A 22,089-nucleotide genomic window follows, 5' to 3' on the forward strand; every position below is an offset into this window, starting at 1 on the left:
TGACAGAGGCTCTTGCATCTTTCTCCATGCCCTCTTTGCAAACCCACAGTGTGCAATAGGTGAGCCACTGTCTCGTCCCAAGTACAGTCAACCCATGGGCAGTGCGCAGTGAGAACAACCCCGTCTATTTGCCAACGTGGAAGGGGGTGTTTCTCTGGGACTTGTCGGGTGGGGTGGGGCGAGAAGGTTTTGCTCCGAGAATAACCACTGGAAATCACATTGAAGTTCAGGAACACAGATATGAGATCAGCAACAGGAGTGTATGGGTTAATAAAAAGTATTTCCACCATCATTCGTGTGTTTAATTGATTACTATGGGTAGGAAGGAACAGAAGGACACAGACCTACAAGTATATTTTTACAGCACATTAACTATGTTTTTAATTTAAAATACTGAAAGCACGCTGTAAATATTTACATTGAGTATAAATGATAAATTGACATGCAGACGGCAGACCCTTTCCAGTAAAACAAATGCATACACATGCGTGTGCTCTCTCCTTCACCCTACTGTCTGCTCTAATCTGTGATGCTGTTTCTGCAATAAGCAAAAAGTATTTCATGTTGACTTTCTTACCAAATATTTATTGTTAGTTTATTTTTTTAATGTATTTCCAAACACTTTATCCTTGCACGGTGTACTTCTGCAGTGTGAGAGTAAAGATAATGTATTCCCATCATATATCTATTAATCACATTGCTAACCTAGCAGGCAGCCAAGTTCCCCATGCAATGTTCACAACATCGTTCTGCAGGATAAATCATCATTACATTCTGGCTACCAGTTTCACACGGTGCATACTTTTGGTCAGGAGTCCTAAGTTCTACTATTTAGAGGTATCCAAAAGATCAGGCATTTCAACCCACCAAGTCTATTCTAATTATTAATTTACACTGGTCCAATTTGTTCTCCTCAGTTTCCCATCAACTCCCTCCGGGTTCTGCCAATCATTCACACAACAGGGCAACTTACAGTGACCAGTTAATCTACCGATTTACATCTCTCACCCCGATCAGAGAAAATGGACCCATTTGTGCTTAGCCAGTGAGGGTCTGGTGTGATTAATCTGATATGAATGGCACAATACTGCCTCTAGTGCCCTCCAGTGTAGCACTCTACCTCAGTCAGAGGCTGCCCTACAGGGGAGCTTGGTACATTTAACCAGGGCAGATGCTCCTGTGCAGTATTCAGGAACTGCTGCAATTTTAGTTCAACACTTGAAACGGGTTCCTGATCGCTCTTGCCGCTGGAAGCAATAGATCCGACAGGACAAATAGAAAAGTGAGTATCCCTGATGTTCTGTCCAGAATTTTTTCATCAACCAACATCACTGATAAGTTCTCAACTGGTCGTTATCATCTTCCCATTCAAGGGAGTTTATTGTATGCAAATCTGGAACAGAAGCTACAATTCAAAGGAAGTATTACAATGTCCTTCATGATTTTTCAAGATCATCAAAAAATTGTACAAATATATGCCTTCCTTTCCATTCATATTGATTGACTTAACTTGGAACGCTCAATAAGTGAATCACATTGCTAAATTTGAATTAAAACAAGTCAAATAAATGGCAGGATACTTGGTAGTGTGGAGGAGCAGAGGGATCTGGGGGTACATGTCCACAGATCCCTGAAAGTTGCCTCACAGGTAGATAGTGTAGTTAAGAAAGCTTATGGGGTGTTAGCTTTCATAAGTCGAGGGATAGAGTTTAAGAGTCGCGAGGTAATGATGCAGCTCTATAAAGCTCTGGTTAGGCCACACTTGGAGTACTGTGTCCAGTTCTGGTCACCCCACTATAGGAAGGATGTGGAAGCATTGGAAAGGGTACAGAGGAGATTTACCAGGATGCTGCCTGGTTTAGAGACGATGGATTATGATCAGAGATTAAGGGAGCTAGGGCTTTACTCTTTGGAGAGAAGGAGGATGAGAGGAGACATGATAGAGGTATACAAGATATTAAGAGGAATAGATAGAGTGGATAGCTAGCACCTCTTCCCCAGGCACCACTGCTCAATACAAGGGGACATGGCTTTAAGGTGAGGAGTGGGAAGTTCAAGGGGGGATATTAGAGGAAGGTTTTTTACTCAGAGAGTGGTTGGTGCGTGGAATACTCTGCCTGAGTCAGCGATAGAGGCAGATATACTAGTGAAATTTAAGAGACTACTAGACAGGTATATGGAGGACTTTAAGGTGAGGGGTTATATGGGAGGCAGGGTTTGAGGGTCGGCACAACAATGTGGGCCGAAGGGCCTGTACTGTGCTGTACTATTCTATGTTGAATGTTGATGACTTGTTTGATTTGTGGACCAACAAAAATGCCTTCCTTCATCATGGGCATCAGTTATCCTGAAAACATCTGTCTCAAATATCGAAACTCTTCACTGAAATGTTGTGCCTGGTGACAGCAGATTCCATCCCTGCAGTCTTGAACTCAGTAATTCTGCTTTTGTCTTTGACAAACCCAAGTCACTGACCAGGTCATTTAACTCAGATTAAGTTTTCAGATGAAAGGTTCAAAATCTATAACAGTGTAATTTTCTACTCCTAACCCATGCATCATGACATTTTTGTCTACCTCCTCTAGACCCCATGTCTTTGGAGGCTTCAGTACTGGAAGGCATGCAGCACAGGTCTCATGGCTGAAGGGAGATTAGGGTATTCAATGGGTTTCTTGTTTTTAGCAGAGAAACTAGACACACTGGTCATACGGAAATAGCAGTCTGTCACATGATCCTTCTACATTTGGCATAGCATCAGGGCAGCGAATGACGTCAACTTTCGAGTACCTCTGAGCCAAGCTCCAAGATCGACAGCTCCTACTGTGCAACAAATGTGAGAAGCCCAAGCTTTGTCTCAATCAACTGATCTCAAATCAATATACTTGCAATTGCAATGCATAGCATGTGTGTAATAGCCTTTCTAAAGCCTGTCCTGCCATGTATCATCTGTCTTGCCTAAGCATGCCCAGGCATGCCTGGACAAGATAGAAAACTTTTCAGCTTCCGTTTTAATTTAACAGAATTATGAATTGAAATATCAAATATAGGCAATTTCAATAAAATGGAGCATGACAGGGGAATGTCATGATGGTTTTCGTGATCAGCAGACCAAAATCCATAAGATATGCCCAAAAGTATTCAGGAAGTCCAGTGAAGTTGGCAAACCCCTAATCTTCCAGCAGCCCACTTGGTGATAGCCCACATCCCACATTCCTCAGGGTGAATCTTCTGGCCCCGAATCAGAGGGGCATTCAAAGATTCATGTTCAAGTTCAAGGTTTAACCATACATGAATATAATCAAACAAAACAGCATACCTCCAGAGCCAAGGCATAAAACATATCACAAACAGCACACAGCATATAGCATTTATGGTTATGAGAGCAGAAAACACAGTGACAAAAATAATATAGCACAAGTCCCAGAATGGCATGGTCTGTAGAATGATGACGCATGGGATGTTGCCCTTGTCCAGCTTGTTCTTCCATTGAATGAACAATGGAGCTCTCAAGCTCTGTTGAAAATTTTCATGCACATGAGGAGTATTTGAGACCCTGACAATTCTGGGACTTGGTGGAGTGGTGTACTAGTGGTGGGGGAGGAGCAAAAAAATAATAATTTTTGAACCAGTTAAATAAAGGCAACATCCTAGCTTTCACCAGACTTTCCAAGCAATATTGTCAGCTGCATAAAAAGAATTACCTGATTCTAAATCCAAGGTCACTTGTCCTGCAGCATTGGAGTATTTCTTCTGGGTTAGACCATAAAACATAGAGGCAGGATTACAGCATTTGGCCATCAGGGTTTGCTCCACTATTCCACCATGGCTAAATTATTATCCTTCTCAAATCTGTTCTCTCGCCTTTTTGCCGTAACCTTGGACACTTTAATTCTATTTTTTTTTAACTACTTTTAAGAATCTTTTATGTCATATCATGTCTAGAGTTAATGCAACTCTCAAAGAATCTAAATGATTATTAATTTTCACTAGCAATAAGGTTTCTACTTTGGTTAAGTGACTTATTTGCACACAATGTCTATACTTGCTAGTGCTTCAGTGGCTGCATTTAAAAAATAAAAATGGCAGAAGAAGATTTTGAAAATCTGTGTTGATTAAGGCATTATTTGCCAAACTTCAGCCCCAGAAAAAGCTGGCTACACAACAGTTAGAACATTCTAACGTGAGAAGGTAAATGAAATTACACAGCATTTAATACAGTCGATTAATGATTGCCTGTGTCATACAAATTTATAATTACAAGTATTTTCCTTAGAAACATTCACTACAAATTATTTTTCCAGTTGGGTTTAATTAATAGACAAAACTAAAGCAAGCATATGTATTGGGTCAAATAACTTCAAAAGGATGTATCCAAGATGATACAACCTTGGAATGGAACACGAGCCATAATTTAATCTTGGTCTGGATGTTCTACTTCTAAGATTATAAACATATGCTTTCAGGCTGATTTTTTCTCTTGAATATCTTTTACAACGACCCTGTTATGGAAATGTGTTAATTGCTGAATGTGATCATTCCTATAGACAGAAATACTCTTGGAATTACAAATTCTATTATGAAACACTGCCCTGTATATTCTCTCCCTGTCCTTCCATCTGCCAAGGGATTTACTACTTTTATTTTAGATTGAAGTCTGAGAATTTACTGCTCAAATGATAAAACTATTCCATTTATAAATTGGTCTAGGGCAACTTTACAAGCCTGCTAAAAGGTGGTCCTCGAGCATTGGGGAAAGGGGTTGCTTTAATGCAGATGTCACCAATACAACACAAGGCTGGTCCCATAATCCCTACACAGCAATGACTGGTGAATGGTGCAGTATGCGCAAGAGCCAGGCATTCCAGAGCTTGATGCATCCAATAATCATTGCTGAGTGATGAACGTAAGAGACACAAATCAGAGAGCAGAAAGTATGGTTCAAATTGGACAATTGGACAAACAGCAAAATGGTGCAACTCAGTCTGAAAGATCTGCATATTCACAAATATTCCCAGTTCTGCCTGTGACATTTATCCATAACCATTGATACTTGCCATAATGAAACTGCAAGTCCTGGAATAATACCTTTGCCACAGACCTCTTTGGTAATGGTGAAATGCAAAGTATTCGCCTGATAGAGGTGACTGATAAAGTTCGCAGAAATCAAGAATGATCCATCAAGCTGAAGGATAATAAACTGACTGTCAGGTGAAAGACTAAGCAGAAACCAAATACGGGCTAACTTCAAAAAAAAAAGAAATGTATATTGAATCTTCCTGTTAAAATTCCAACTGTTCCAAGCTAACACAATCAAACCTGGGGCTCTAGTGCATGGATCAAAAGCCCAAGACATGCTGAAAGACACCTGCCAGCAAATCCACCAGCACTCAGCATGGATTCTACTTCAACAGTACAAATTGACATGTGCTGAAGTGGAGGAGATCAGCTCCTGGATCTGGTAGCAGGTTAGACCCGACTCTGCACTTACGAAGGAGGGGGGCAGGAAAAAAGTACATCTTCTGTTCAGTATTTGTACAGGAAATAATCCCCTTAATTACTATCAATTTGTTTAATTTGTAAATGATTACATTATATTAAGTAGGAGGCTGAGTTGTAACGTGATAGAGGTTTATGCAATCAAGAGGGGCATAGGTAAGGTGAATAGCCACAGTCTTTTTCTCAGGTTGGGGAGTTCAAAACCAGAGATCATTGATTTAAAATGGGAGGAGAATGATGCAAAAAAGCACCTGAGGGACAACACTTTCCCAGATACCGATGAGTGTCTGGAACAAGCTGCCAGAGTAAGTGGTAGCGGAGGGCACAATTACAATGTTTAAAAGGCAGCTGGACAGTTACATGTGTAACACTCGCTTCAGCTAGCGCCTTAACCCCCTGCCCGGCCAAACTTAAGAAATCTCATTTGGGTGGATGCTGCGCGATGTGTCCCCTGTTACAAACAGTACCACGAAATAACAAACAGTACACAATATGCGATTAAACGATTAAGCTTTATAACTCTTACTTTGACTATATGGTTAGTAGAGAAACAAAACATTTTAAAAAAGGGTCCAAATCTTATTAAACAGTCTGTGCACAAAGCTGGAGCTCACTCATAGGCCGATCGGTCCCCATCGATCTCCTCTGATCATCGCTGCCCTTTGGACCCTCGCTCTGAATCCACTCCGTCCAGCGGTCTGCCAAATCTCTCCATTCACGTCTTCTCTCTTCATCTCTCTCTCTCTCCCTCTCTGGCAAAAGCCCGCGACAACAACTGCTTCCAGATTCACAAGACAGGGCAACAAAATCCTGATTGGCTAACATGCATCCACAGTCCTGTTATCTCCAGCCATAACCCAAACATTGCTGCTACAGAGAAACCGTTACTTTAGCAGTGAACATTACAAAAAAACCATTACATTAGCAGTGAAACCTTACATCGCGTTACACATGGATAGGAAAGATTTTGATGGATATGGGTAAAACACAGGAAAATGGGACTAGCTCAGTTAGGCGATTTGGCTGGCATGGAAATGACTTTATTACTTACATCCTTCACATACATGAGAAGTAAAAATCTTTATGTTACATCTCTGTCTGAATGTGCAATGTGCAATTTATAGTAATTTGAATTATGGTGTTGAATGCTGAACTGTAGTCAAGAAAATTGGAGCCAAAGAGTCTGTTTCTGCACTGTATGTCCCTATAACTATTTCAATATTATTTTTTAAAAGTTTATATAATTTTTAATTGCTTTTGAATGTTTTTATACATTACAGTGTCCATACTCCAAAACCTTTTAAAAAGGATAACAGATCATTGACTCGAGAGCAGGTGCATATGCTCCTATCTACATCAACGGTGTGCAGGTTGAGAGGGCTGACAGCTTCAAGTTCCCAGGACTGAAATTATGAATAGCCCACCCTGGTTCAACTATGTAGACGTACCCCAGAGTCAAGAAAGCTCACCAATACCTATTTCCTCAGGAGGCTAAAGAAACCCAGCATGTCTGCACTGGCCATGATCATTTTTATAGATGCACCACAGAAAGCATCATATCAGCTTGGTATGGCAACTGCTCTATAAGTGACTGTAAGAAACCACAGAGATCTGTGGACACAGCTCAGCACGTGACAGAAAACAGTGTCTCCTCTGTCTGTACTTCTCATTGCCTCAGTAAAATAGCCAGCATAATTAAAGACCCTACCCACCCTAGACAGTCACTCTTCTCCCTTCTTCCATTGGGCAGTAGATACTTAGGCCTGAAAGCATAAACCACCAGGCGCAAGAACAGCTTCTACCCCGCTGTTCTAAGACCACTACACAGTTTTGCCATGTTTACTGAATTAATCTGTATGAACTGCATGCAAGACAAGCTTTTCATTCCACCATGGTACATGTGACAATAATAGGCCAATTCCAATTCTGACTCCAAATTTGGAGGCTTGGATTTGGCAATGGTCAATGGTTCATGTAACAACTTCTGGCCTGCCCGAGACACCTGCTCACGTTGCACAGAGCCCTGGCACTGCTTACACTGCATGCAGCCTTTCAGATCTGAGCGTGATTGTTGCAGTGGGGATTCCAAGTTGCTAGGCCCCTCTGGATCACAAAGGTAGGTGCCTTGAATGAGATCAGTACCAGTGCAACAATTAGAATGTTTGGTTAAGACAAATTACTTTCAATAAATCAGCACTTTGCTCAATCCTCAAATTCATTTTTTTTTAAACAAAAATAACAAAATGCAAGAGTTAATTTAAGCTCTTTGGGATACAAAAAAAATCCCTACAGCACTAGATCATGATTGGCACTGCATTAAGTAAATACATTTGCAAGTCTGTACTAAAAGATGGATTCAAAGATATTGGCAATACCACAATTCAAAAATAGCACGGTATTTACTGATTCCCGGCCAGAAGCACAACTGCAAAGAATTTAGACAGTTCCAGTACTGTCAAGATACCTCTGTTGGCAATTTGATGCAAACACAGAGAATCATATTCCATTTTCCAGATTTCACTGTTCTGCCCATCATGTGGAGGTGATAGACTGGCCTTGGAACAGGTTCAGAAGGCGGCCAAAAGATTAAACTACAGCTTGAAAACATTTATATATTGAGACAAACACCTGGTCCATTAGCTCTGGAGGCTACCAAATAGAATACATAAATTATTGAAAGGACTGAATTCTGCACCGGCTGATGGATCACTCCAGATTAGAGAAAAACAATGACCATGCACGAACCTCTGCATGAGGAGGCGGCCAGATGTTAGAGATAGCTCACTGACCAATTACACATAATCAAAAATGATGCCGAGACAGATCAGTGCAAAGGGAAGAAAAACCAGCATTTAGCTCATGTACAGTTCTTCAGATACTCTGGATTTGTTTCAAACAACCGGGGGGGGGAGGAGGGGTTGATGGGAGCTTTCAGTTTAGGCATGTTTTCATTTATTCTGCTTTTCCCAAAAGGGATGTGCAGACATGCGTGTATAATAGGAAGTGTCTGGTCAGTCTTAATCTCGTCGCACAAATACCAGGAAAACACCAACCATCGACTGATGGTCTATTCCTGACTGTTATTTGGATATGTTTACAGATAATATTTTTTTTAATTTTCAGAGGCTCTCAGAAAGTGTTTACCTGCATTGGCCAAGAAATGGTTTATACAGGAGAGAAGAATAATCAAGCAGAAGGTTGTAGGAAATTTAATGAAGAATAATTCAGTAAAATGGGAAGATAGGGAAAATAGCTTGATCAAGAACCCTGTTAGTTTTTTTTCCCCCAAGTATAGTATCATAGAGCAATACAGCACAGATACAGGGTGTTCAGCCCAAAGTATTTATGCTAACATGGCACCTACTCAGCTAGACTCAATTTCTTGTGTTTGGCTCTTATTCCTCAAAGCCCTATCCTTCCATGTACCTATGTGCTTCTCAAATGATACTATTAAACCTGACTCAATCACTCCTTCTGTCAGCTCTTCCATATACGCTACACCCTCTGTGTGAAGAAGTTTCTTCTCTGGTTCCTTTTAAATCTTTCAATTCTCAAATCTACGCCCTCTAGTTTTGGTCTCCCCTACCCTGGGAAGAGCACACTGACCATCCACCTCTCATAATTTTAAACATTTCTATAACCTTGCCCCTCATTCTCCTCTGTTCCAAGGAATAAAGACCTAGCCTGCTCGACCTCTCCCTATATCTCAGGCACTCTTGTTCTGTTCACATCTTCGTAAATTTTCTCTGCGCTCTTTCCAGATTAACAGCACACTTTTCCTATAAACTAAACTATACACGGCCAAGTACAGCCTCTCCAACTTGCACATCTGCAGCAGGACCTGAAGGTTTCAAGGTGCCTTGCCTCAGCACCATTTGTGTCTGAACACCTTCGCCAATTCTGAGCACACACCTGTAAACCTCCAGCTAAATAAAGTAGAAAAGACCCGTTCTAAACCATTTACCTTAGTTCCAAAACTAAAGTAATGAGAACCTCAGGCTGTGTAAGCAGTCACTGACTTCTGTTCCGCAGAGCATTTCATGTTTAGAATGGTCATTACCAGATAATTTATCAAAAGTTGCAATTGTATAAAGCATCAAAATCAGAAAATGTAAAGTTTCAAAGAACAAGAAGAACAATCATCCATTAACTAACTAAATTCCAGAGGAATAAACCCCAGTTATCATAAAAGTAAACCTAAATCCCTCCAAGATCAATATGTTTTGCCAAGGTATGGTCTCACCGACTGCTGACAACATCCTGGGCATAAACTAACTGGGGGGTTTGCATAACAGTTGTATCATATCTATCCTTTGTATGTCTTCTGGCATTTTGATTATTCTTTATAATTATTTGAATCGTCTATTAGTTCTGCATTATTTCAAATTTTTTTACAATTAAAAACAATGCTATTCTTGCTTTGAGATTCAAGTGGATGTTGGCGTCACATTTGCTCACCCTGATATTCATTCATTGTTCCTTTTTCCTTTCTGCCAAAGCTATTCATTTGTTATTTCATGCTTCTGCCCAAATCAGTATATTCCCCTACCTTTGCAGCATCATTAAACTCGGTACCAACGTGTACATCATCAATATGACGAATAGCTGAGACTCCCAGCTCAGACCTTTGTGGACACTCACCATTAGTCACATCCTGCTGAGTGTCCGTTCATTATCCTTGCTCTGTTGCTTGCAGCTCAGCTACTTGCCTAACCTGGTCGATAATCTACTTTCAATTCCCAGCCTTTTAACTTTATCCAGCACTCTCTTCTCAAGAAGAATTGATCAAAACTCTACTGAGAGTGCACGTGAATAAGAAGTGATCCTTTCCACTTCATTAGCATCTCCAATGATTAGTTGCATGGGTTACTACAATCCCTGATGCCCTGTCTCCCTATCTCGCACATAACATAATGGTCGTGACACTAAATTATCCTGTTCCTCCTAAATTGTTGGGCTTAACACTGAACATCGTCCCACTCACTGTTTTCAGAAGTGGAACTCCACACCTTTTCATCGAGGCAACCCTTCCTTTAGGTTTCATAGGCTGCAGTATAGGTGTACACCATGGAGTACAAGGAACCAGAGGGTGAACTTGAAACAAATGTGGCATGTTTGTCATTGGGCCTGAATACCTCCCTCTGCAACTGGATCCTAGACTTCCTGGCTGGGAGACCTCAGTCAGTCCGGATTGAAAGCAGCAACTCCAACACCATCACACTGAGCACAGGGGCCCCCAGGGCTGTGTGCTCCGTCCACTGCTGTTCACTCTGCTGACCCACCACTGTGCTGCAACACACAGCTTGAACCACGTCATCAAGTTCGCCGATGACACGACCATGGTGGCTCTCATCAGCAAGAACGATGAGTCAGCATATAGAGAGGAAGTGCAGTGGCTAACGGACTGGTGCAGAGCCAACAACCTGTCTCTGAATGTGAACAAAACAAAAGAGATAGTTGCTGACTTCAGGAGGACATGGAGCGACCACTCTCCACTGAACATCGATGACTCCTCCGTAGAGATTGTTAAGAGCACCAAATTTCTTGGTGTTCACCTGGTGGAGAATCTCACCTGGTCCCTTAACACCAGCTCCATAGCAAAGAAAGCCCAGCAGCATCTCTACTTTCTGCGAAGGCTGAAGAAAGTCCATCTCCCACCCCCAACCTCACCACATTCTACAGAGGTTGTATTCAGAGCATCCTGAGCAGCTGCATCACTGCCTGGTTCAGAAATTGCACCATCTTGGATCGCAAGACCCTACAGCAGATAGTGAGGTCAGCTGAGAAGATCATCGGGGTCTCTCTTCCCGCCATTACAGACATTTACACCACACGCTGCATCCGCAAAGCAAACAGTATTATGAAGGACCCCATACACCCCTCATACAAACTCTTCTCCCTCCTGCCATCTGGCAAAAGGCACCGAAGCATTCGGGCTCTCACGACCAGACTACGTAACAATTTCTTCCCCCAAGCCATCAGACTCCTCAATACCCAGAGCCTGGACTGACACCAACCTACTGCCCTCTACTGTGCCTATTGTCTTGTTTATTATTTATTGTAATGTCTGCACTGTTTTGTGCACTTTATGCAGTCCTGGGTAGGTCTGTAGTCTAGTGTAGTTTTTGTGTTGTTTTATGTAGTTCAGTGTAGTTTTTGTATTGTTTCATGTAGCACCATGGTCCTGAAAAATGTTGTCTCGTTTTTGCTGTGTACTGTACCAGCAGTTATGGTCGAAATGACAATAAAAAGTGACTTGACTTTCCTGTCTTCTGTACCCCCCTCCCCACCAACCAATATTGTTTTTTTAAAAATTCTCATGGTGTCTTGCACTATGCTTTGCCATGTCTTCTAATGTGCATGATTTGTAGTTACTGGCTAGTTAATGAACAGCATTAAATCCCATTTTTCTTAAAAAATGATCTAAAGATTCAGCAGTAACATTGTAGCAATTTAGTAATTGAAGGAATTTAACAATGCAACTTACACACACACACACACAAAATTATATACCTCATTTATCAGAATAATTATCAAAAAAAGGGAAGGAAAAAATAGTAAACTGTCTGACCGAAAATCTGAACTATTTGAAAGAGAAGGGGGAACCAAATCACTGGTTATTCTGATTAATTCCTGCTCTCTGATGTTTTCACCATATGTTATTCATCAAAGCCAAACTACATTACAGACACTCTGCCAGACCATAGATCTAAATGTCTTGGCTTCTGCTTGATTAATTCTGTTATCCATTTGATCTGACTTAAAATAAATACTAATAAAGAGCAAGTTTGTGGTTGCATCATGTGGGGCAAAATTTACTTCTTTCTTGTGGAAAAAGAAAAGAATTCAGCATTTTACTCTCTCATTGGCAACTATGAGGTCTTTGCATATGGATCTATTACAATCTCACCAAAGGATAGCGACGTGGCTCTCGGTATCTTGAAAGGAAATGTAGAGAACCTGTAGGTGCAGGTGCCTACTAGGGAAAATAACCTTTGGACCAAAATAAAACGGACAATGCTTCTCAGTATCAAAAGACTACATTTAGGAAGAGAAGAAAATTAACACCCCACATCCATATTCCTGAAGGACAGCATTTCTCAGACCCTGCCAGTCTGAGTAAATGCATTCATTTTCTGTCAGGACGCTGATTCCAGATACCTTGAATTTAACCATTTCTCTTCCATAGTTCTATAGTAAAGGCCTGTTGAAAATCCATCTCCATTACAACCACTGGTGGCTTTTGAACACAATCCATTGGTACAAACTGAAAAGCACTCTAGGATAGTCAGATGAGGAAACACAAAATACTCTGCAGATGCTGGGGTCAAAGCAACACTCACAAGCGCTAGAGGAACTCAGCAGGTCAGGCAGCATCCATGGAAAAGATCGGTCGACGTTTCGGGCTGGAACCCTTCATCAGGACTGAAAGATGGGAACATCAAGTACGGTAAGCTTGTTAAGAATGTGAAAAATAGTTGTGATATTTGAATAAGAAATAAACATACTATAGAATATTACATGGGCACAAATCAACAAAAAGAGAATTAAAATAGCCTTCTCTACCAAGGCAGCATAAACCTTCAAGAAATGAGGCTAATATTTTCAGAGATACTGAATGAATACTTTACCACAGTTATCACTAATAAACACAAAGTAACGACAATAGAGATAAAGGAAGCACATTATGGGTACAAAAGGAAGGAGACTCCAGACAAACCAGCCTTTTTGCAAGGAGCTGAGCCAAAAAAGAAATTACACACCTCCTCATCTGACTAACACTCACAACCGCTGGAGGAACTCAGCAGGTCAGGCAGCATCCGCGGAAAAGATCGGTTGACGTTTTGGGCCGGAACCCTTCGTCAGGACTGTAGGGGGAAGGGGCAGAGGCCCTATAAAGAAGGTGGGGAGAGGGTGGGAAGGAGAAGGCTGGTAGGTTCCAGGTGAAAAACCAGTATGGGGAAAGATAAAGGGGTGGGGGAAGGGAAGCAGGGAGGTGATAGGCAGGAAAGGTGAAGAAGGAATAGGGGAAAACACAATGGGTAGTAGAAGGAGGCGGAACCAAGAGGGAGGTGGAAGGCAGCTGGGGAAGGGGGCAGAGTGACATAGGGATAGGGGAAGGGAGGGGGAGGGAATTACCGGAAGTTGGAGAATTCTATGTTCCTACCAAGGGGCTGGAGACTACCTAGACAGTATATGAGGTGTTGCTCCTCCAACCTGAGTTTAGCCTCATCATGGCAGTAGAGGAGGCCATGTATGGACATATCTGAATGGGAGTGGGAAGCAGAGTTGAAGTGGGTGGCTACTGGGAGATCCTGTCTGTTTTGGCAGACAGAGTGGAGGTGCTCGATGAAGCGGTCCCACAATCTGCGTCAGGTTTCACCGATGTACAGGAGGCCGCACCGGGAGCACCGGATGCAATAGATGACCCCAACAGACTCACAAGTGAAGTGTTGCCTCACCTGGAAGTACTGTTTGGGGCCCTGAATGGTGGCAAGAGAGGAGATTTAGGGACAGGTGTAGCACTTGCGCTTACAGGGATAAGTGCCGGGTGGGAGATCTGTGAGGAGGGACGTGTGGACCAGGGAGTCGCGGAGGGACCGATCCCTGCGGAAGGCAGAGCGGGGCGGAGAGGGAAAGATGTGCTTAGTGGTGGGGTCCTGTTGAAGGTGGCGGAAGTTGCGGAGGATAATGTGTTGGATCCGGAGGCTAGTGGGGTGGTAGGTGAGGACAAGGGGAACTCTTGCCCCCTTCCCCAGCTGCCTACCACCTCCCTCATGGTTCCGCCTCCTTCTACTACCCATTGTGTTTTCCCCTATTCCTTCTTCACCTTTCCTGCCTATCACCTCCCTGCTTCCCTTCCCCCACCCCTTTATCTTTCCCCATACTGGTTTTTCACCTGGAACCTACCAGCCTTCTCCTTCCCACCCTCTCCCCACCTTCTTTATAGGGCCTCTGCCCCTTCCCCCTACAGTCCTGACGAAGGGTTCCGGCCCAAAACGTCAACCGATCTTTTCCGCGGATGCTGCCTGACCTGCTGAGTTCCTCCAGCGGTTGTGAGTGTTAGTCAGATGAGGAGGTGTGTAATTTCTTTTTTGGCTCAGCTCCTTGCAAAAAGGCTGGTTTGTCTGGAGTCTCCTTCCTTTTGTACCCATAATGTGCTTCCTTTATCTCTATTGTCGTTACTTTGTGTTTATTAGTGATAACTGTGGTAAAGTATTCATTCAGTATCTCTGAAAATATTAGCCTCATTTCTTGAAGGTTTATGCTGCCTTGGTAGAGAAGGCTATTTTAATTCTCTTTTTGTTGATTTGTGCCCATGTAATATTCTATAGTATGTTTATTTCTTATTCAAATATCACAACTATTTTTCACATTCTTAACAAGCTTACCGTACTTGATGTTCCCATCTTTCTTGTGTTGTCTACGTACTTTGTATTTTCAAGTTTCTTTAGGTGCATTTTTATTTTCATCAGTTAACCTACCCATGGTAAATGAATACTTGGAAAATAGTGTGTACTTTGTCTGAACTTTACTGACCTTCCCTTTAGATTAGCTCACTGCTTCAAGTTACAAGACAAGGGGGCCAGTAATATAAAAATAAATTTATTTTCACAGAAGTTGGTGAACCTTGGGAATTCTCTAATTTGGAGAGCTGTGGAAGCTAGATCATATGGTATTTAAAAGCAGATACATTTTTGAAGGATTAGATTATTGAGGACCATGTGTAATTGGCACAGATTTGTAACTGGGCAGTGCTATTCTCCTATCTCCTTGTTTTTTATTTAAATTTTACTTTGTTGCAACTTTCTCTAGTTTTTGCCTTCCTCGGTTCTACCCTCATTCTTTTATAACCCTTTGTGAGTTTTGAACTTTCTACATCTCTCTTAATTACCCATGTATTGTGCTGACTACAGTACATTGTATCTTCTGTGTCCATTCTCAAAACTGCCTGTTCATGAGGCAGAAGAGAGGTCTGTATACAAAGTGCTTTCTCATTATCCCTGCTTGTTTATTTGGGGCAGGTGTAATCAGTCACAATTATAATCTTATAATTTGCTACTCAACATACGGATGTGCTTTCATACATAAGACTAGAGAGAGGAGCAGAGTTTTGCCATGCGGCCGTTGAATCTCTTCTGACACTCAATCATGACTGATTCATTTTCCCTCTCAACCCCCATTCTCTGCCTTTTCCTCCTAACCTTTGACGCCCTTGCTAATCAAGAATCTTTGAACTTCTGCTTATATATACCCACCAATATTCTTGCCACCACTTGGTGCCCCTCCTACAGCAGCTTATTGTGGTGAAAGCAGCATCTCTTATCTATCATTTTGACTTTTATTGATTACACGCCTAAAATGAAGAAACACAATGGTGAAATGCAATTTGCCCTTGGTAGGTTATTCTTTTTCTGAGGTTGGACATACGCCATCTAATCGTGAGAAAGAAAAACATAAACTTTATGTTATCCCAGACAACTCTTATTCTGTATTCTTAATTGATTGTTTCAGCACAATCATAACCTACATTAATCCCATGGGTCATCAATATTTCATCCCAATATTAATGAATTCAAAGTCCTTTTCCCAGACAACCCAACCTTTGATCAGCAAAGTCTGGCTGTATTTTTCACCACCAATAGATCTCACTAATCCATCATTCACAAATGAGTAACTGCATACGTGCATCCGAGGAACTGAATTACTCCTTTATATCTGCATATTCAAAAACAATTTTACCTCATAAATGGTAAACTGCTGCTTTAAGTCTGGGTCAGTTCCTTTATTACTCATGTGCCTTTGGATAATGTTTTCCATTCCCTGTTGCTCAAGACAATCAGTAACATCGTAGAATGAATCCTGGTCTGGAAGAGCTCCTAGGGTCTGGCAAAAAACAAAAGAAAATTCTTTCAAATCATCCACATTTTTGAGGAACAATGTTCAGTAAGAAACATGAAGCTACCAAACAACCTTCAATGCCTGCTGGAAAACATTTAATATTTTTGACTTCACTCTCTTTGTAATAGCTTATTCTGATTAATTCCAATAACTTCAACAACCATTAATTACCTTTCTTCCTTTGTATGGCATTTGATTCCAGTCATTAGAATGCATTTCTTTTGACATCCACTGACTTCAGTTTTATCAGAGCTCCTTAACATTACACCTGGTCTGATTCTACCTTAAAATACAGGACAGTCACTTTCACTGCACTTTTGGTCACTGGTCAGCAGTCCACATCTTTACCAAGGCAATAATGAGGTCTAGTTAACCAGTGGTCCTCTTAGCTCAACAATACAACTTCAGCACCATCTTCTCAAGGGCAGTTTGGGGTAGGCCAAAAAGCCTAACTGAATCAGAAACGTCTGGATTTTAAGAGATCAAATATTGGTGAGAAGGCAACCAGAGAAAGTGCCACATGAAAGCACTCTGGTTGATGTATTCATTTAGTTAATAATTGACTGTAGACTAACCAGCAAGATTGGACTGGTACCTGATTTTTTTTCATTAGAATTGATCTTGAAATATTCCTCATTGGCAAGTTATTGTGGTAATTATACTGAATTATAGCTGGTTCCAGAATACAAGTTATTAGAACTACATTTGGGTGTTATCTGGACCTACTGCCTTTCTCATTTCAGTTCCTCAGCCTTTCCTAGATATCTTGTGAGGTGAATCAAATTGGTTAGAAATTGTTCTCTGTATCAGTGGGAATCTGAGGAAGAACCAGAAATAGACTCCACACCTATAAATGAATATGATTGTAAATGCTTCATCCATGACTTTGGCATGAACATGTTGAGTCTGTGTTGTTGTTGAGAATGGCGCTGTTATCGGAATATCCTCCTTCCATCAGCTGTTTGTTTACCACCATTCATATCTAGATGCACCCAGATAGTAAAGCTCTGACCTGGTCCACTGGATATTAGATCACAGCTCTCTCTTTCTTATGGTGCTCTCGCCATTGAGCACATATCTTATCAGGTCAGTGCATCTACTCTGGGTACGCCTGGTGCTGCTCGCCAGTCCTCACTCAATCAAGATTGGTCATCTAGCATGATAATAATCAATATCTCTGATGGTCTATCCTCAGCCCAACATATCAATGCAGCTACATAGAAGGCACGGCAGCGACTATATTTCATTAGGAATTCGCGATTTGGTATGTTACTTAGAACCTTCACATATTTCTACAGAAGGACCATGGCTGCATCACTCTCTGGTATGGGGGCGGGGGGGGGGTGCTACAGCACAGGATACAAATAAGCTGCAGAGAGCTGTAAACTTAGTCAGCTCCATCATGGGCACCAGACTCCGTAGTACTGTATCCAGGACATCTTCAAGGAGTGATAACTCAGAAAAGTGGCATCCATCATTAAGGATCCTCTATTATGCAGGACATGCCCTCTTCTTATTGTTATTGTCAGGAAGGAAGCACAGGAGCCTGAAGGCACACACTCAGTGATTCAGGAACAGCTTCCTCCCCGCTGCCATCTGATTTCTGAATGAACATTGAACTCATGAACACTACCTTGCTGCTTATTTTAAATTTTTTTCTTTTGCACTACTTGTTTGATTTAATACATACTTACTGTCATTCACGTTTTTCTACTATTATGTATTGCAGTGTACTGCTGCCACAAAGGCAACAAATTTCATGAGATATGCTGGTGATATTCAACCTGATTCTGACTCTGAATGTATTAACACAGAATGTATTTTTAAAAATTACATGTAACAAATCTAATGCTAAGAATATAACCAGAAGGGTAGATAAGGGGACGCCAGCGGTGGTAGTACAAACTAAGGGCAGCACGCTGGTGCAGTGGTTAGCATAACGATTGTAACACCAGCAAATCAGGTTCAAATCCACTGCAGTCTGTAAGGAACTCATACACTCTCCCCATGACCAGTTGGGTTTCCTCTGGGTGCTCAGCTTCCCCCCACATTCCAAAGACAAATGGATGAGGGTTAGTAAGTTGTGGGTCCCAGAAGCATGGTGACATTTGCGAGCTGCTCTCAGCTCATCCTCAGACTGTGTTGGTCGTTGACGCAAACATTGCATTTATGTTTTGATGTACAGAGCTTATAAAAAGTATTCGCATCCCCTTGGAAGTTTCCATGGTCTTACTGTTTTACAACATTAACTCACAGTGGATTTAATTTGACATTGATCAACAGAAAAAGACTCTTTTGTGTCAAAGTTAAAACAGATTGCTACAAAGTGATGTAAATTAATCTCAAATATAAAACACAAAATAATTGATTGCATAAGTATTCACCCCCTTCAAGTCAGTTTTTAGTAGATACACCTTTGGCAGCAATTACAGCCTTGACTCTGTCTGGATAGATCTCTATCAGCTTTGCACATCTGGACACTGCAATTTTTCCCCAATCTTCTTTACAAAACTGCTTAAGCTCTGTCTCATTGCATGGAGATCGTAACTGAATAGCCCTTTTCAAGTCCAGCCACAAATTCTTAATTGGATTGAGGTTTGGACTCTGACTTGGCCACTCCAGGACATTGACTTCGTTGTTTATAAGCCATTCCTGTGTAGCTCTGGCTTTATGCTTGGGGTCAATGTCTTGCTGGAAAACAAATCTTCTTCCACATTGCAGTTCTCTTGCAGATTGCATCAAGTTTTCCTCCAAGATTTCCCTGGATTTTGCTGCATTCATCTTACCCTCTACCTTCACAAGCTTTCCAGGGCCTCCTGCAGTGAAGCATCCCCACAGCTTGATGCAGCCATGACCCTGCTTCATGGTAGGGGTGGTGTTTTTGATGACGTGTGGTGTTTGGCTTAGGCCAAACATAGCGTTTAATCTGATGGCCAAAAAAGCTCAATTTTGGTTTCATCAGACCATAGAACCTTCTTCCAGCTGACTTCAGAGTTTCACACATGCCTTCTGGCAAACTCTAGCCAAGATTTAAGGTGACTTTTTTTCAACAACAGCTTTCTCTTTGCCACTCTCCCATAAAGTTGTGACTGGTGAGGCACCCAAGCAACAGTGGTTGTATGCACAGTCTCTCCCATCTCAGCCACTAAAGCTTGTAACTCCTCCAGAGCTGTCACAGGTCTCTTGGTGGCCTCCCTCACTAGTCCCCTACTTGCATGGTCACTCAGTTTTTGAGGACGGCCTGCCCTAGGCAAATTTACCATTTTCTTTCTATTTCTTGATGATTGACTTAACTGAATTCGAAGGGATATTCAGTGACTTGGAAATTTTCTTGAATCCATCTCCTAACTTGTGCTTTTCAATAAGCCTTTCACAGAGTTGCTTGGAGCGTTCTTTTCTCTTCATGGTGTAGTTTCTGCCAAGATACTGACACACCAGCAAGTGGACCTTCCATTTGCAAGTGTACTTTTACTACAATCAATTGAAACACCTCGACTGCACACAGGTCTCCAAAAACAATCTCCATTTAACTAATTATGTGACTTCTAAAACCAACTGGCTGCACCCGTGATGATTTGGTGTGTCATATTAAAGGGAGTGAATACTTATGCAACTGATTGTTTTGTGTTTTATATTTGTAATTAACTTAGATCACTTTGTAGAGATGTTTTCATTTTGACACGCAAGAGTCTTTGTTGATCAGCATCAAAAAAAGCCAAATTAAATCCACTGTGATTCAGTGTTGTAAAACAATAAAATATGAAAACTTCCAAGGCGGCGGGGGGGGGGGGGGGGGTAATACTTTTATAGGCATGTGACGTATGACAATCAAGGCACACTTTTATATCTTTAAAATCCAGATACAGGCAGAGAAACAGCAGATAAAATTTATCGTAAACACAGGTGAGGCACTTGCAATTTAGTAGATCAAATGTAAAGGAAAAGTACAGAGTTAATGGCAAGACCCTTAACAGCATTGGTGTGCAGAGGGATCTTGAGGTCCAAGTCTGTAGTTCTCTGAAAGTGGTTACATAAATCTAATAGAGTGGTGAAAAGGCATATGGCATGCTCTGGCCTTTATGAGTCAAGACATCAAGAGTCAGGAAGTTATATTGCAGCTTTATAGAATTCCAGTTATCTGGAGTATTGTATTCATTTCTTGAAGCCTCATTATAGAAGGGATGTGGAGGCTGCCTGGATTATGGGGCAGGTACAAAAAGGAGACCGGGCAAGCAAAGGTTGTTTTCTCTAGAGAACACTGAGGAGAAGCCAGATAGAAGTTTATAAAATTACGAGAGGCATAAAGTAGAGAGCTGGTAACTTCTTCTTAGGATTGAAATGTCTAATACTGGAAGGCACTTATTTAATGTGGGTGAGGGAGTTGAAAGGAGATGTGTGAGGGCAAGTTCTTATACAGAAGGTGTGCTGAATGCCTGGATTACATTGCCAGAAGTGGAGGAGGAGGAAGATACAACTGAGGCTTTGAAGCGATTCTTTGATAGGTACGTGGATCTGCAGAGAATGGAGGAATACAGACTACTATGCCGTTTAATTAGATGTCATCGGCTTAGTTTGTCAGCTCAAAATCATGGAATGAAGGGCCCGGTCCTATGCTGTACTGTTCTATGTTCCGTAAGGTGGCTGCTACATAAAATAAAGGGCCAAAGGTTTGGCAGTAACATACAAGCATGGATAGAGATTTGGCTAAAGAGGGAAAAAAAGAAACCAGAGCTGTTACTAGTGAAGTCCCACAAGAACCGGCAAATGGGCTTTTGCTGTTCACAGTGGACTTAGGGCCATGCGGATTTCATGCTGAAATCCAATAGCAAAGCTTGAACCCACAACCTCATGACTCACAAGCTGCCAAAATGATTGAAGCAGACGCTGACTGAACCAATGCCAAGAAAAAAATAACTTCTACTCACTGGCAAATTAAGCTTTATGTAACAATGAAACATGAAGGACAGTTTGTATGCTGTACAATAATATCACAATATATATTAAAACATCATAAAAGAACAATTTGCAACCGCTTCTGTGATTTAAAAGAAATACTACATTAATGTATTTGTGAATAAATGAACCTCATTTAGTTTTACGTTGTCTTAATGGTACATTTTATTTTATATTGTGCCAAAAAGTATGCACCCCCTCCAACATTCTCCGTGGATGTAATAGTTTCGTCTCCAATTGAAAAGCCAGCAAGATTTATGCAGAGAGTCAAAGTGTTTAATTTACACTTCACAGCAGACTGGTGAAAGTCCCTTACTGTAGCTGAGTTTAAATATTTATAGAATAGTTGAAGTTATACACTGTTAACAATAATCTCTTGTTTAACAAAATGATTTGTTAAGTTATAGCATGTCATGTTTCTGAGAAAATCCTGATTAAGTATTGTCCACCTTTTGGCACCTATGACATCCGGTTACCTGTACACTACTTAGCCCTAACTGCATAGTGAACATCACTGACAAAACTCGTAGATGACATTGATAGGGATTGAAGCAAGAACCAGCAATAAATATTTTACAGATCTTAAAGGGGAGGCAGCCACAGACAAGCTCTCTTCATATTAAAAACATACTCAAGGATTACTCTTAAAAGTTTGGCTGTCTTCAGCACTACCTTGAAATGAACAAGAGACCAACTTCTGAGGATGCAGACTTCAAATGAGAAATTACAAAGCTAGAA

The 22,089-nt window shown here is 41.3% G+C and overlaps 1 protein-coding gene across 3 annotated transcripts in view; it reads right to left on the reverse strand.

Annotated features, from left to right (window-relative positions):
• Positions 1-22,089, reverse strand: part of fhod1 (formin homology 2 domain containing 1) — a 302,751-nt gene that overhangs the window by 97,372 nt on the left and 183,290 nt on the right. For all 3 annotated transcript variants that reach the window (XM_072279446.1, XM_072279445.1, XM_072279444.1), the window contains exon 9: positions 16,240-16,383. In XM_072279446.1, coding sequence (XP_072135547.1) covers positions 16,240-16,383 — 144 coding nt within the window. The remainder of the gene's footprint in view (positions 1-16,239; positions 16,384-22,089) is intronic.

The sequence above is a fragment of the Mobula birostris genome, chromosome 15 (genome assembly GCF_030028105.1).
Source record: "Mobula birostris isolate sMobBir1 chromosome 15, sMobBir1.hap1, whole genome shotgun sequence".
NCBI lineage: Eukaryota > Metazoa > Chordata > Chondrichthyes > Myliobatiformes > Myliobatidae > Mobula > Mobula birostris.